Here is an 18,330-nt window from a genome sequence, read left to right as displayed (position 1 = left end):
ATGGTTGTTCTGTGTGTTCACCATCTGATCCTGGCAGAAATTATTCTCATCTGAGAAAAACCAAAGCATGTTTGGTTGGAGGGTATGCTTGAGTTTGTTTAAAAGCTTCATATCACAGTCTTTACTTTTGTCCTTGATAGCTTGGGATAACAATTGGCCCTTTCTCATCTTGTATGAGGAATATCAAATGTCTTCATGCACTACCTGCCTGATAAGAAACTCAGACACTCTCATGTCCCTGGTAATGGACCTGATTGACTTGGCGGGATCGTTGTCAATCATGGCCTGGATCTCACCCACAAATTCAGGAGTTCTTTTCTTATCAGAATGGCCAGAGTGAGTTTTCTGAGCTGCTGTACCTTCATAATCACCCTTGGACTCATCCCACTCTTTCCGAATCCTCTGCACTGTCCTCAGATTGACACCCAAACACTCTGAAGGGATCATATTGGCACTCCTGGCACAAATGCGAAACAGTACAGCATGTCATTTCCAAATTTCTGGCAGAGTGAAGTGCATCATGGTGTTGTTTTCTCTGCTATACTGTGTAGTCAACAAAATCAAAAGCAAACATTGTGCATGCATGAAATTAAAAATATAAAATGGTGACAATTTATCCATTGCACCCTGTATATATATATACATATATATATATATATATATATATACATATATAATATATTATATATATATATATATATATATATATATATATATATATATATATATCTATATATATATATTATATATAATATATATATATATACATCATCATCATCTCGTCGTCGTTTAACGTCGTTCTCCATGCTAGCATGGGTTGGACGGTTCGACCGGGGTTCTGGAAGCCAGAAGGCTGCACCAAGCTCCAGTCTAATTTGGCAATGTTTCTACAGCTGGATGCCCTTCCTAATTGCCAACCACTCCGTGAGTGTATATACATATATATATATACATATATATATATATATATATATATATATATATGTGTTTGTGTGTGTGTGTGTGTGTGTGTGTGTGTGTGTGTGTGTGTGTGGTCATCCCATAAATAATGCGTCTTTTTTATACTGCTTTTATTTTTCAAAATTAAGATAAACAAACTTCTTTTTTAATCTAAAATATACTCTACTTCATTTTCTACAATGCTCTTCCATCTATCTGGTAGACTTGCAAGGACCCTCTTCCAAAATTCCCTTGTCCATGACAAAAAATACTCCTCCAGTACTGTTCTGACCTCATCTACAGAATTCATATTTTTTCTGTTCAAAAGATTTTGAAGACAGCGTAATAAATGGTAATCAGATGAGGCAATATCTGGCAAATATGGTGGGTGAGGCATCGTTTCCCATTCAAATTGTTCTAGCCTTTGGAATGTCATCCTCATTGAATGTAGCCAAGCATTATCCTGATAGAAGAACACCTTTCGACTTGAAACCAAAGATGGTCGTTTTTCTTCGAGTGCTGACTTAAGTTCTCTCAAGTTGCTCACAGTAAATCTCCTTTGTTACCACTTGGTTTGGGTTTAAAGGTTCAAAGAGGACTAAACCTTTCATATCCCACCAAACGGATAACAACACCTTACGTAGGTGAAAACCTTCTTTAGCCTGGGGTGCCTGTGTTTCTCCTTTCCCTACCCATTGTCTTCAGAGCTTGACATTTTTATAGAGGTCCCATTTCTCATCACCAGTCACTATTCAGTCCAATAAAGGTTCATTTGTGAGAGATAACATCAAGAAAGAACACACATTCATTCTCTGCATGCGATTAGACCTAATTTGCTGACTTTCCCAATGGCACACAAGGTGTCAATCAATGGTTGAAGCTTCTCTGCTAGTTGCTCAACGGTTATGATGAGATTTTGTTCCATTAGGGTTTGCAGGACGTCCTTGTTGAGTTCTTCAGATCTTCCAGGACAAGGCTCATCTTCTTGGCTGTAGTTTCCTGCTCGGAATTTCTGGAATTACCATTGACACTGGTTTACACTTATTGTCCGATCTCCATATACTGCATTAATATTCCTTGCACTTTCCATTGCATTGTTGCCTTTATTGAACTCATAAAACAAGGTATGCTGAATATGCTCCTCTGTCACTTCCATTATAGCTTTGTAAAAATAACTGTTAAAATTGAACTGAACTCTTCAAAACGTGCACTAAAAATAAGAACAAGGTAAAATTACTATCTGATTTTATAACAAGTTGATGCAGGTAGTTTATCCTGACCCCTAAAAAACTGCATTATTTATGGGATGACCCAATATATATATATATATATATACATGCAAACATACATACATAGTTATGTTAGCATACGTCTGTTGGCACATATTCATGGGTTTATATACTCACACATACACTCAAACACACTTCTGTACATATAAACTACCACATCTATATAAATGTATATGAACAGACACACATATATGTATAGGACTGTGCATGGATATGCAACTATGTAGATACAGATAGATAAATTGGACACACATACACAAGGATGTTATGAAGAAGCAGAGGGAGCAAGTACAATCACACAATATAATAGTGAAACAACAAAATGGCTTGAATCAACATCACATCAAGAATTCCGTGTACATTGTGTAGCCTCTGATTATATATTCTATTTAGGCATATTGATTGTATCTGCAGTCCATAACTGCAATGCATATGCAGTCTAGGATGGCGTGAAGAGTAGATGGGTGTTTTTTTGAATGGACAGCTAATCAAACAACTGATAGCCTGCAGAAAACATCAATGCCAGGGTTAGAATCTCAAGTGTAGTTAGTCGTAGGTTTGTTACGTTTTCATCTTATGGATGATGGTATGTATTGAAAGACACAAGTTGGTATTTATCCCACTTTAAGTAGTATACAAGGATCAATGTGTATCTCAGTGATGTTGGTAACTATTGTGGCATGGTTTTTATAAGAATGGGAAGGTTGCAGTTATTCTTCCATACAATAGATATACTTCTACTAGCCCAAGGAGCCACACAGCAGGACTGAACACAGAACCAGGTGGTTGGGAAGAAAAATTCTTACCACATTCTTACCACTTGTTCCTATTCTTACACACACACACACATATATATGTGTATGTGTGTATCTATATCTAAAGCTTTATATATATATATATTTAAGTAGGTGAATGAATTATCCTATGTTTATTGTCAGCATGGAAAATTCGAGAGTAAAGGAATATTGTTAGCATCTTCGTTCGACTCCATTCTTTCATTTATTTATATATATATATATATATATATGTGTGTGTGTGTGTGTGTTGTGTGTGTGTGTGTGTGTGTGTGTGTGTGTTGTGTGTGTGTGTGTGTATATGTAATTCATTAAAAAAAAACAAAGAAGAAACACAAGAAGAAAAAACAACAATGCAAGGACATGGTACTTGCAAAGTATTAACAGACGCTCAGGGAAAGGAAAAAGTGGTTTTACATTTCAAGCAAAGCTCTTCTTCAGAAACAGGAGACAGATGCAAGTCCAAAAGAAAAGGAAGGCAGAGAGGAAAAAATCACCTACAATCTACTTGTAGGCAGTACCAGCATGCTAACATAGCAGTCAAAATTACTAAACCACAAGTTTTCACTTAAACACAGAGATGAAAGCAGGGAAAATGAACAAAAACCCTAAGACCCTGTACCAATGACAAAAATAATCAAAAATTGAAAAAGTCAGACATACTCATATCACTGTGATTTTGAACTTTGAGAAATACCCTTAGATCATCCTCAGCACATGTTATTGACCCCAGGGTTGAAGAGTTTGTTCCTCTCAACCAACCTGTGAAATATCGCACTCTTCAACTCTGAGGTCAGTAAGACTCGCTAAGGATGAACTAAGGGTATTTCTCAAAGTCTGAAATCTCAGTGATATGGTTATGTCTGACTTTTTCAATTTTCGATTATTTTCGTCATTGGTACAGGGTCTTAAAGTTTTTTTTATTTGCCTGCTTTCACCTTTGTGTTTAGGTGAAAACTTGTGGTTTGATCATTTTGACTGCTAAGTTAGCATGCTGGTACTTCCTGTTAGTACCCTTAATTATTAATTGATAATATTTACCTTTATGAGTGTTTTTACGCATGCTAAGCCATTGATATTATTATAAACAATAAAATCCTCATATATATATATATATATAAAATCAAGCAATATGTTACTGATTATAGCATGTAGCTGGTCAGAATGTTACTGTCGGTTTCTTGCCAAATATTACAAGTAGACAACATTGATGCCTCTTTAAATACATCATCTGGAAGTGCACAGTCAGGATCAACTGTATCAGCTATATGGTTTCCATTAAAACCGCTGGTCCTGTACCTAAATCACAATCTGTTATTGTTGTTGTTATCATTATTATTATCGCTTTATCACAGGTTTTGTTGGCACTCCTGGAGTCTTGCATGTGTAGTGGGCTTACTACCTGCAGCCTACAGTACCACGCTATCACTCTTTTCAGCTATCTAATACTTTCCTGATTATTCTGGCTGTGCCAAGGAGGCAAACCTTTTGTTAGAGTTCTACTAGGCACTCTATTCCAATTTTGTTTATATTCCTCTTGATGCCTTCTGATACTGTTCCCAAGGACCCAACAATAATTGGCACTATCTTTACCTTCCTCATTTTCCATAACAGGGCTATTTCGTAGGTTGTATCTATTTATCTTTTCACCTTCCTTCTTGACTATTCATGGGTCAAAGGGGCATGCAATGTCAACTATATAGCATATGTGGTACACCTTGTCCACCACCATTAGATCTGGCCTGTTATGCTTTAGCATCTGATCTGTTTGGATTGGGAAATCCCAGAAGATTTTACTCGTCTCTGACTCTGCCACTCTCTGCAGTTTGTGCTCACACCATGTCTTGCCTCTCTCTAGCCCCCACTTTTCACACAGTTTCCAATGTAGCACTTTCACTGCCTGGTCATGTTGTCACACCTTGTAGTGGCTTTGGGCACGTCTGGAGCATTTGTTCGTAATATGGGCAATGGTTTCATCCACTCTATTGCAGATGCGGCACAGCGGAGACACTTGCTCATTCCTAAGGTTGGCCAAAGCTTGGTCTGGCACTGCCAGTATAGTGCTCTCAGTCTCTTTTTTTAGGGATCCTTTCTTCAGCCATTCCCACCTATTTTTTCCTGCAACTTCTATCATTATTATTATTATTATTATTATCATTATTATTATTATTATTATTATTATTATTATTATTATCATTATTATTATTATTATTATTATTATTATTATTATTATTATTATTATTATATTATTATCATTAAGCTAGTACGTTCTAATTTAATTAGCAGGAATTTTATCTTGAGGTTAGGTGGCAACAAGAATCACAAGAATCTTTCATAGGACTCTTGCAGAATAAAGCATGGTATGTTTCTGTAGGATCACAATGCAAGTTTCACTTTCAAATTCTTTTAGTCTTGTAGACATGTTTTATGATGTGCCATGTGCACCAATTACCACAGGGATAATTGTTGTCTTAGTCTTCCAGTTTCCTCAGTTCTCTGGCTAGATCCTGATATTCCCCAATTTTTAAAACTTTTACGGTATCAACTCTGCTATCATAGGGGAATTGCAAAATCTACAATCTTACATTGTTTGTCTATTTTGACCTCGATAATAATATCTGGTCTTCTTTCTTTAAATGTATGGTCAGTTTTTCTGAGGAAGTCCCACAGGATCCTGTAATTCTCATTTCCTCCTGTTGTTGTTGTTGTTGTTGTTGTTGTTGTTGTTGTTGTTGTTGCTGCTGCTGCTGCTGCTGCTACCGCCTCTGCTGCTGCTGTTGTTGATTTTTATTAAATTTCTTCACCTTTCTTTTTTTTTTGCAGAAAATGCCGATGTAGTCATTGTGGACATCAATGAACTTCTTCAGTTGAAGGACTCTAAACCCTTGAAACCCGTATCAATGGACTGGAGTAACCTGGCATATGTAGCATATTCATCAGGGACAACAGGCAAACCAAAAGGTAATGCTACTGTTACTCCACTCTTCCTCTACATCCTTCCATTCAACCCATTTAAGATCAGCATTGTCATGAAAGCCAGGGGGACTGAAGATATGATCGAATAGTTCTCTTTTATCTTCATGTTTTATCCTTAACTTGTTTCAGTCATTGAACTGTGGCCATGCTGGGGTACCACCTTAAAGAGTTTAGTCTAGCAAATCGATTCCAGTACTTAATTTTATCTTTCAAGTATTGTATTTACTCTATCGGTTTCTGTTGCTGAACTGCTAAGTTACATGGATACAAACAAACTAACACTGGTCATGAAGCAGTGGGGTAAACAGACACAAACACACACACACACACACACACTCCCCCACTCCCCCTACACACAGAGACATATATGCGATGGGCTTCCAAACAGTTGGAAATTCATTCACAAGGCATCGTTAGCTTGAGGCTATAGCAGAAGTTACTTGCTGCTCTAGATGCCATGCTGTGGGACTGAACCCAAACCACAGGGTTGCAAAGCAAGTTTCTATATCACACACCCATATTTGCTGTTATGAGGAAATTTTTCCTCATTATTACTACCATTATTGTCATCTTTACTATCATTGTTTAACCTGTTAGAAATAGCTGCTGATTTTCCTTTAAATCATACCCTGAGACCTTGCAAAAGGGATGAAAATATTTGACAAAATAGTCTTGACTGAATGTTACAGTTCTCACCTGAAGATCACAGTGGCATGAAACTCAAGCCCTGAAGTAAAAAAAATTCCTTTTCAATGAACTTAATAGATAGATGGATGCATGCAGGCATGGATGAATAGATAAATCAAATGAGTTTGGGTGTGTAGATAGGCAGGTATGTAGATAGATAGATACATTGCTGGATAGATATATAGACAGACAGACAGACACATGCACATGTAGCTATCTGCCCAACAGTAGAATTGACATATCCCATGTTGGATCTAATATATTGTTTGTGCACCAGTGTTGTTATTTTCTATTGGCCAAATATGTGGCAATTTGCCTAAGTATATTAGCAGGTCATTTTGCTTATTTTACAATGTCATCTTACCCAGATTTGAATCCAATTCAGTTACAATTCATGATATCACAAATATTATTGTCTATATCCTATAGATAGACAAACTAGCTCTAAAATAATTGTTATACACATACATTCATATATGTATGTTGCCTGTGTGTGAATATGTATGTGTGTGTGTGTGTGCAACATGCATGCACATATCACACATATCTGAAATCATAAATGCCTTGAAGAACAACAGATCTAATCAGAAAATGTCAAAGTTCAGACAATATTTCTAAAAATATTTTTGTAATTAAAGGTTAAAACTATTAATATTAATTACTACATATAAATAAATAAAAAACATATATTATCTCTGATTCATAAATTATTTTAATTCGTGGGATGCAAATTCACTTTATAACCATATAGTTTTAAGTTAGAAAATTACTATTTTTAAATTTCAGTAACAGTACTTTGGAGTAAAGATTTTTGCCAACATAACGTGGCAGTCATGGTTTAGGACGAATGTTGCTGTAATTTAGCCCCAGGAGACATCGTCTCCAGCTGGCTGTACAACACAGGGTGCTAGATTCCCTTGTTTGAAAATATAAGAGCACAGGTCATGTCGTATAGCCAACTGGAGATGATGTCTCCTGGGGATAAATTACAGCAACACTCATCCTAAACCAGGACTGATGTTATGTCGGCAAAAATTTTTACTCCATAGTTTTTAAGTTCTATCCCACTTAATGGCAATCCAAAAAAAATGTCTTCCACTTATAGAATTGTATTAACCAATGCTTCATGAATGAAACTAATAGATGGAATCTCCAGACAACTCTTTTGGAAATTTTCCTTGTTTAAGTTGGTGGATGCTGCTATAATCCCTGCCTTCAGTTCATCTTTGGTGTTACAAGGAGTCTTGTTGGTCTCTTGCTCAACAGCACTCCATGCATAATAATCAAGGGGGTTACAGTCTGGGGAGTTAGGTGGCCAGATGTTAGGGGTGATGTGGTTGCAGAAATTGTCTGACAGCCATGATTAGGTTTTCCTCCTTGTGTGGCATGGTGCAGAGTCCTATTGCCAGACAGGGTCTTCCAGCAGTCACCCCCTCGACCCAGGGCAGCACAACCTCCTCCAGGCACTTGATGTAGGCTTCCGTGTTGAGTCTGAGGCTGTGTGGGATGATGAATGGAGGCATAACGTCGCCATCACTAGTGATCACTAGCATGGAAAAATGAGCATCAAGTGGTAATGATGATGATATATGACAGGCTTCTTTCAGTTTCCACTTTCTAGATTTGCTCAGAAGGCTTTGGTCAGCCAGGGGCTATAGTAGAAGACACTTGCCTATATGACACACAGAGGGACTGAACCCAAACCATGTAGTTGGAAAGCAAACTTCTTAACCACACATCCAAATATAGAATAAGTATTAAATGCTAAATTTTGAATAAATATTTAAATTATAACACATTTTAAACTATTTGCTTGAAACAAGTCATCTTGAATCTACATTGAAAGTCCACACTTGTATGTACACAATATGTTCAGGGTATGTTCACTGTATGTTCACCGTCTGTTCAGGGCCAATAAAATAAATTATCAGTCAAGTACTGGGATCCAAGTAATTGACTTTCCCACCTCCCCTTATAAAAATTCTGCCTTTGTGCCAAAACTTGAAAGCATTAGTTTTATTATCATCATACATGTTTTCCTTCTAGGAATAAAATGTCCACACAGAGGAGCTGTGCTCTCATATAAATGGCGCCATAAAGAATTTCCTTACAAACCAGATGACAAAGAAGCGTGTAATGTTTTCTTCATCTGGGAAATGCTGCGTCCACTTTTAAAAGGTATGTATGCCTGAGTTCACATTAACCCTTTAACAAACCCTAACAGATCTACAAGGCTGGCTAATACTGAAGCCTTAATCCCATAATGATTAGGTAACTGATAATAAAATTCTTATCCATTATTTGGGAAACTGGTCTATTAGATATAACTTGTTGTTTAGCCCCAAGTCAACCCTAAACCGAACACCTATTATCGAAGATATTGGTGACATGTAAAAGCACCAACCGATCGTGGCCGTTTACCAGCCTCCCCAGGCCCCTGTGCCAGCGGCACGTAAAAAGCACCCACTACACTCACGGAGTGGTTGGCATTAGGAAGGGCATCCAGCTGTAGAAACACTGCCAGATCAGACTGGAGCCTGGTGCAGCCTCCTGGCTTCCCAAACCCCGGCTGAACTAAGCACCCACTACACTCATGGAGTGGTTGGCATTAGGAAGGGCATCCAGCTGTAGAAACACTGCCAGATCAGACTGGAGCCTGGTGCAGCCTCCTGGCTTCCCAAACCCCGGTTGTACTGTGCAACCCATGCTAGCATGGAAAATGGACATTAAACGACAATGATGATGATTATGATAATTACAGCTGTGACAATCCAATCTTTTCAGATTATCAAATGCAATGTTTTATTCCATTTTTAAAAGGGCAAAGGATGATTTAATTGAGATATGGTAGCTGTTTCTAGCTGGTTATATGTATGTACATCGCTATGTATTTTATAACACTATTTCTATAACATATTTTTTCACTGTACATAAAGGGCCTTGACACCATGGCGAACTGGCATAGCAGGTGAAATGTTTAGCAGTATTTCATCAGTCTTTGTGTTCTATGTTCAAATTCTGCTGAGGTCGACTTGGCTTTTCATCCTTTCAGGGTTGATAAAAATAAATACCAATTGAGCACTGAGGACAATGTAATCAACTAGCCCCCTCCCACCAGAGCTGAAGACACCTCAGAAAGGGGGGGCCCCGTCACATCAAAACAGTAGAGGAGTAAGGGCCTTAACCGGACGTGGTTCCTCCTGATGATGTTTTGAGCTAACTGGATCCTATAAAGGAACTGTTGTGGTAGCAGACCACGAAACACGGTTGTAATTCCCCAGGCCTTTTTGCCTATTATAGAAAGGATTATTGTTGTTGTTGTCATCATCGTCCTCGTTGTTGTTGCTAACTGTATTGATTTATTGGAATTTTACTAAAAGAGCTCTTAATCTTTTATTGACATTACTACCAACGCATTCCTTTGTCTCCATGAATTAATCAATAAAGGCAGTTTAAGAGACTTAAGACTCACTGTGTTACAGCAGACAGCCATAATATATCCCAATATATTGCACTTTAATAAATAACATATTCCAACATATCCCACATTAAATAAAAAAAATAATTAAGTCTTTGTAAACACTGGTTTTCATTTTGTTTATTTAGTTTGTTACAACTCACAGACTGAAACATATGTCAATGGAAACTAACCCAAGGTGAATAGACTATACTGTAATGGACTAATATAGCCAAGTTGTTTAGTTTCAGGCCAGCCCTGATTGAGAAGACCACAGGTCTTGTATGCCTTCTGCTTAGGCTCCTATTTTTTTCTATGGCGGCAAGCTGGCAGAAACGTTAGCACGCCGAGTGAAATGCTTAGCAGTATTTCGTCTGTTGTTACGTTCTGAGTTCAAATTCAGACGAGGTCGACTTTGCCTTTCATCTTCTCGGGGTCGATAAATTAAGTACCAGTTATGCACTGGGGTTGATGTAATCAACTTAATCCGTTTGTCTGTCCTTGTTTGTCCTCTCTGTGTTCAGCCCCTTGTGGGTAATAGAGAAATAGGTATTTCGTCTGTCTTCGTGTTTTGACTCCAAATGCCGCCAGGATCGACTTTGCCTTTCATCCTTTCGGAGTCGATAAATTAAGTACCAGTTATGCACTGGGGTCGATGTAATCGACTTAATACCTTTGTCTGTCCTTGTTTGTCCCCTCTATGTTCAGCCCCTTGTGGGCAATAAAGAAACAAGAAATAGGCTCCTATTTTTTTCTCTATTTGTTTCAATTTTCTTTCTTTTATATATATCCGTGATGTCCTCAACAGTTTGGCACCTTTCTCCAGTTTCCATTTCACCCTCAACATTACATAATGGGGTGGCACTACTAGGTTTCTTTGTACTCAACTTCCTAGTTAGCTCTTGGAATCAAGGGGGAGACAATCTCCTCTGCTATTTCTGGGGTCACAACAGGTGATAATCTGAGAATAATAGTCCCTAGGCCTGTTGTTGCTGTTACTGGTACTTAGTTTATCAACCCTGAAAAGATGAAAGGCAAAATCAACCACAGTGGTATTTGAACTCAGAGCATGAAGACAGATGAATTACTGCTAAGCATTTTGCCTGGCATGCTAACGATTTGCCCAGCTCTCTATAATAATAATAATAATAGTAACACCTCTCAGTAGAAACACAAAAATATAGAAAAGAAAAAAAAAGTTAAAGATTTGTATAAATTCCTTTTTCTGACCTTTTCTAATCCCTTTTCTCATCTTTTGTCAGGTATTCCAATGTATATAATCCCCGACAATGTTATCTACGACCCGATTCAACTGTGCAAGTTCCTTAAAAATAATCAAATTACTCGTATGTTATTTACTCCATCCCTTTTGGAAGTCACCTTGAATACCATCAACCTAAAACATCTTCAGGACTGCTTTTCTAGCATGAGGTAGGTAACATCAAGAAATAACTATAATAAAAAAAATATCAAGATTTTATGCCACTTACATGTGTGTGTGTGTGTGTGTGTGTGTGTCTTGGGGATAGGGGATGTGAGTAGGAGTGGGTGTTTCTGTTCTTTGCCGTAGTTGACACGTGATCAGAACGTCACAGGGAAGTATACTGTTGTTGGCCATGCATGAGAATCCTGCCAGAAAGTGTAACGACAATTGCTCCAGATAGAACCCTATGGAGGATGTACCTGAAGACTCCACCCTAACGACTTTCTCAGAAATAGTGGTCAGGAAAAAATGGATGAATGGATGGATGGATGAATAGATTTTCATATCGAATCTCTTGCCAGACATGCTGAGTAGTGTAAACCAGTAAATTGTATGGAAATTGTGTGTTTGTATGTATTTAAGTGTGTGTGTGTGTGTGTGTGTGTGTGTCTTGGAAGCAGGGGATGTAGGGGGAGTGGGTGTTTTTGTTTTTTGTCATAGTTGACATGTGATCAGAATGTCTCAGGAAAGAATCCTGTCCTTGGTCACGCATGAGAATCCAGTCAGAAAGTGTAACGACAGTTGCTTCTGATAACCCTATGAAGGATGCACCTGAGGACTCCCCACCCACACCTCCAACGAATCTCTCAGAAATATTGGACAGGGAGAAATGGATGGATGGGTGGACAGACGGACAATGGATAGATAGAGGGATGGACGGATGGATGGATGGATGGATGGACAGATAGACGGATGGATGGATTAATAGGTGGATGGATGGGTGGATGGATGGATGGATGGATGGACAGACGGATGGATGGATGGATTTTCAAAATAATATAAACCAGTAAACTGAAAGGGAGTTGTGTGTTTGTATGTATTTAAGTGTGTGTGTGTGTGTGTGTGTGTGCGTACATGTGTGCATGTTTGCATGCATGCATGCATTTAAATGTATATTCAATATTGCTCAACAGTATATAGCTCAGAGATCAGCTCGTCTTTCTAGGTCAAGTCACTACTTCTTGAGAGAAGTATTATAGATATATGTTTAGAATCTTGCACTGGAAAGGATTTCAAGACAGATTCTTTGAGCCAAGCCAACCAGCAGGAGACCTAGAGGGAGTCCAAGAATGAGATAGTTGTATAATATCTATAATCTAAGTTGGTCACAATTGGGAATCCAGCCAGGAAGTGTAATGATGGTTGCTTCTGATAGGACTCTATAGAAGCGTCTGAGAACTCTACCACTATGATTCTTCCAGGAATAATGAGTAAAGAAAATGAATGAATGAATGAATGGTAGTGACTATTCCATCATTTTGTGCATCCAGCACTAAATTTTGAAATGTGTCCATCCCTTCTAAGTGTGTAAAGTTTTATGTGAGGGTGATCTGACAGCTATTTCTAGAAAGTCGAAAACCCACATAACAGCTTCCATATTGTGCAACATGTGTTCAGATGGTGTGTGTGTGTGTGCCTGTGTGTCTGTGTGTGTGTGTCTGTGTGTGTGAGTGTGAGTGTGTGTGTGTGTGTGTCTGTGTGTCTGTGTGTTTGTGTGTCTGTATGTGTGTGTGTTATGTGTGTGTCTGTGTGTGTGTGTGTGTGTATGTGTGTGTGTGTATGTGTGTGTCTATGTTAGAGAGGAGTGGATGTCTGTGTCATTCCAAACATAGTTGGGCAACTATTGTTTCTGTTTAATCATGTCTATTACATGTTGTCTTTATACTTGTTTCAGTCATTAAACTGCAGCCCTGTTAGGACACTGACTTTAAACCTTTAGTTAAGAAAATCAACCCCCAGTACTTATTTTTTTTTTAAAACCCAGTACTTATTCCATTGATCTTTCTTGCTGCGATGATGATGAGTTCAATTTCATTCACAACAAAAACATCCCAACCACAAAAGAAGGAAAAGTACTTTCATTCATTTAAACATTTTGGAAACTAACAATTTCCAGTCAGCATTATGCATATTGCAGATACTTGATAAAGGTTTAACATAGTGTCAGGTATATTTTAATTGAAGGTGGGAGAAAGAGAGAGATGGGGAGGAGGGAGAGATAGGATGCAAAATAATTAAATAACAAACAGATATCTGGGGTTATGACATATATATCTCTGGATTCATTTTAACTGTTGTGTCTCTCAGTTTCACAACAGAACATTTCAGTCACAGGTGACCTTTTCACCTTTAAATGTAAACACACTTTTCTCTTTCTGTTCTTCTTCCCCTACTTTCAAAATGGAACAAAACTCCCAAAAAGAAAATAGATAAAGAAAGTAATAAAGGAAGGCAAGAGGGGTCAGACTCTCTTTGTTTAATCTGTTGTTTGAATTTCGTGAAGGGCTGCTGTAGACGTAATTCATGAAATTGAAAGTCGGGGATGAAAGAGGATTCGAGAGTGTGTGCGTGCGTGTGCGTGTGTGTGTGTGTGCGTGTGTGCGTGTGTGCATGTGTGCGCGGGTGTGTGTTTGTATGTATGCATGTGTGTGAGTGGTTGTGTGTGTGTGTGTGTTTGCGTGTATGTGTGTGTGTGTGTGTCAGTATTTGCATCTATGTGTGTACTTGTGAGTGCATGTGTGTGCATGTTTGTATGTGTTTGTATATGTGTGTATGCGTGTGTGTGTGTGTGTGTGTGTGTGCATGTGCAAATGAGTATAAGCACAAGTGTATGTCTAAGTAATTATAATAAATAATAAGCAAAACAAAAAAATAGTTTCATAGAGAAATAATAAAACAGCCAATATATTGTTAGAATTTTCTAGAAGACGTTCCCAGACTTCCAAAATGACTAATCTAACCTTTTGACTTGGAAAATGTCAAAATAAAATAAAACTCATTTTTGTTTTTTTATTTTAAAAGAACTTTTGAAGTTTTTTTTTTTATTATAGTAGTTATTTATGTTTAATTTTTTGTGCTTTTATTTTTGTGTTCTTTTTATTTTGCTTTATATCTACCATCACTGCAGTGTTTTTTTAAACAATTAACATTTATTTGATGATGGTACGTATATGAATTTACTATGTATCAATGTCTGATATCCAATTCATGCTAGCCTGGTATTACAAATAAGTGAGGAAATATATATGCATATGTTTGTGTGTGTGTATACAGATATGTATATATATTATATATATATATATATAAATGTGTGTGTGTGTATATATATATATATATATATATATATATATATATATATATATATATTTGTATATATATGTATATATAAGGGGGAGAGTTCGTGAAAAAAACAAAAGACGAAGACAGGTGGTGTAGAAAACAAACAGATGTATTAGTATAACGCTCAGGAATTGTAAAAGTGTTTTACGTTTTGAGCCTACGCTCTTCTACAGAAAGGGACACAGAAGAAAACAAGGAGAGAAAAAAATGTGTGTAGTGGCTACCAATCTATCATGGCGACTATATATCATCATCATCATCGTTTAATGTCCACATTCCATGTTGTCTTGGGTTGGACGGTTTGACTGAGGGCTGGCAAGCCAAAAGGCTGCACCAATCTCCAGTCTGATCTGGCAATGGTTCTACAGCTGGATGCCCTTCCTAATGCCAACCACTCCAAGAGTGTAGTAGGTGCTTTTTATTTGCCACCAGTATGAGGGCCAGTCAGGCAGTACTGGCATCGACTATGCTTGAATGGTGCTTTTTACATGCCACTGGCATGGGATGAGTCAGGAGTTATCACTCTTTGAACCATTCTAGTTGTGTCTGAAAAGGGTCAAAATCAAGTAGCAGCCATCATTTATGCATGTGTGTGTGTGTGTGTGTTTGTATGTGTGTGTGTGTGTGTGTGAGTGTGCATGTATATATTTTGTTTTTAAAGAACAGAAGAAATAGTACTTAATACTATCAAATTTTCTCAGTTGATGCCTTTTGCATTAAAATTCAGATTTTACGTGAATCTCTCTCTCTCTCTTTCTTTCTCTCTCTGTCTCTCTTTACACTCACCCACAACACAAGCACACACATGTACATGTATATATACATGTGTGTATGTGTGCATGTGACCTCGTGTGTACCGTTGGCGATTTTTTTACTCTGTCTTCCCTTCTCTGGATCTTTCTTTCTCCTATGTTTCCAACGAAGAGCTCCGCTCGAAACGTTAAACCCTCTTTCTTTCCTTCTTTCCTGAGCGTCCAATAATACTACATTTGTTCCACGTCCTCACATTGTTGTGTCTTTTTGTGTTTTCTTGTTTGGATTAACTTTATATATTTATATGCATATTTGTATATGTGTGTGTGTGTGATAGAATATAAAAGACAGCAAAACCAAGTCAGGAGAAATATCTCAGGTCATTTAGAGTATTTAATTAGAGTAATGGTGAATTAGAAGTAATTCCACTACATTGTAATTTTAAGAAATGTAATTCCACTACATTTCTTAAAAATCATGGTAGAGGCCTTGGTCTCAGGACCACTCATGTCTAGAAACTGAGGTTGGGGCTAAGCAAGGGCATGCACCCTGTAGAAAATCCAGCTCCAAAGAAGCCTCATGATAGCAAAGGTTGCTATGGCATTGAGGTAGATGTAGCCACCCTCATTAACAGGAACAAAACTCGGATTTAAAACACTGGATGATTATGATACACACACATTCTGAGACTATCTAGCATGTGGCCATTAGCCTCTCTTGATATTGTCAACATGTCCTCTTTGTAGAGTCCAAAGCTAGTTGAAGGGAATTTCTTTTTAGTGTATCTAGGATGAAGAGACAGACTAGGTCACATATGTCAATGCTGTCGAATGCACCCATTGCCCTGTCGAAGGAACCCTGTTTGGCCCAAGCCAAGCCTTTACTGAAGAGTAGGGTTCTAGCATGCATGGTAATGTGTATATCCTTGTTGTGAGCCTTGGCAAAGCTGTACTATTTCATATCTTGTCTAAATTAACTTTTGCTTAACCATTTTCTCACACTGTCTCCAATGAAGGGATATATAAATATCCTGGAAACAGCTGTAAGACCTTCTATTTATAAATGTTCTAAAATCTTCACAGCCTTGGTATTTTATCTCATTCTGAAAAAAAAATTATATATATATATATATATATATAAAGTTAATCCAAACAAGAAAACACAAAAAAACACAACAACACGAGGACATGGAACAAATATAGTATTATTGGATGCTCAGGAAAGAAGGAAGGAGGGTTTAACGTTTCGAGCAGAGCTCTTCGTCAGAAACATAGGAGAAGGAAAGATCCAGAGAAGGGAAGACAGAGGAAAAAAAATCGCCAACGGTACACACGAGGTCACATTTTGAAAAATATGTTTATATACATGCATGTGCTCGCATACACACACGTACGTACACACACACACATACACACACAAACACACATATACATACGTGTGTGTGTGTGTTTACATGGTGTTTAAAAACTCACAACAGCTGGTTTCAGCAACATTTTTTTGATGAATACTTTAATTACATCATGATAAAAATCTGTCATCATCAAGTGATTCTAAACAAACAATCGAAGAGTTTAAAATAAATATATTTGTCTACATGTCCTCATATATTGATTGACTTGCAGACTTGTATATACAGACTTTCACCATACAGTCAGATAACCACAACTGAATATTGCAAGCCCAGTACCTAGCCTTTCCTGGCATCCAACACATTAAAATACCCAGATTCTAATGAATCCTACGATTGAATGTGTGTGAGTGTGTGTGTGTGTGTGTGTGGTGTGTGTGTGTGTGTGTGTGTGTGTGTTTGTTTGTGTGATTGTAGATAGATAGATAGATAGATAGATAGATAGATAGATAGATAGATAGATAGATAAATAGATAGATAGATAGATAGATAGATAGATAAATAGATAGATAGATAAATAGATAGATAGATAGATAGATAGATAGATAGATAGATAGATAGATAGATAGATACTCAGGCAAACATGCTGTTGTCTCGAAGATAGCATGTTTTACATTGATTTGATATCACTGTATCATATATTGCTATTGTATACATGTGTAACTATACATATGGCATGCATGTGGGAAGAATGCTGGCAAGGCATGCAACGTAAATGAAAGTCTAACATCAGTAATGAAAAATGAAGTCAACCTATAAGATGAAATGCAATTATGCAAAAAGAACATGCATTTATAAAGCAATGGAAAAGTACTACCTAAATACTGCCAATAGGCATGGCAGTGGAGTAAGTAGCTTGCTTCCCAAATACATGGTTCCGGGTTCAGTCCCACTGCATGGCACTTTGGGCAAGTGCCTTCTACTATAGCCCTGGGCCGACCAATGCCTTGAGAGTGGATTTGGTAGATGGAAACTGAAAGAAGCCAGTTGTGTGTGTGTGTGTGTGTGTGTATATATATATATATATATATATACTCTTTACTCTCTTTTACTTGTTTCAGTCATTTGACTGTGGCCCTGCTGGAGCACCGTCTTTAATCGAGCAACTCAACTCTGGGACTTATTGTTTTGTAAGCCCAGTACTTATTCTATCGGTCTCTTTTGCCGAACCGCTAAGTAACGGGGACATAAACACACCAGCATCGGTTGTCAAGCAATGTTAGGGGGGCAAACAGAGACACACAAATACACACACGCATATATATATATATATATACATATATACGACAGGCTTCTTTCAGTTTCCGTCTACCAAATCCACTCACAAGGCTTTGGTCGGCCCGAGGCTATAGAAGAAGACACTTGCCCAAGGTGCCACATAGTGGGACTGAACCCGGAACCATGTGGTTGGTAAACAAGCTACT

The 18,330-nt window shown here is 37.7% G+C and overlaps 1 protein-coding gene across 3 annotated transcripts in view; it reads left to right on the top strand.

Annotated features, from left to right (window-relative positions):
- Positions 1-18,330, top strand: part of LOC115218372 (linear gramicidin synthase subunit D) — a 105,484-nt gene that overhangs the window by 36,650 nt on the left and 50,504 nt on the right. For all 3 annotated transcript variants that reach the window (XM_029788141.2, XM_036508373.1, XM_036508372.1), the window contains exons 4-6: positions 5,846-5,983; positions 8,732-8,863; positions 11,405-11,573. In XM_029788141.2, the coding sequence (XP_029644001.1) occupies positions 5,846-5,983; positions 8,732-8,863; positions 11,405-11,573 (439 nt within the window). The remainder of the gene's footprint in view (positions 1-5,845; positions 5,984-8,731; positions 8,864-11,404; positions 11,574-18,330) is intronic.

Source organism: Octopus sinensis, linkage group LG13 (genome assembly GCF_006345805.1).
Source record: "Octopus sinensis linkage group LG13, ASM634580v1, whole genome shotgun sequence".
NCBI classification, from domain to species: domain Eukaryota; kingdom Metazoa; phylum Mollusca; class Cephalopoda; order Octopoda; family Octopodidae; genus Octopus; species Octopus sinensis.
This window is presented reverse-complemented; position numbering and strand designations above follow the sequence as displayed.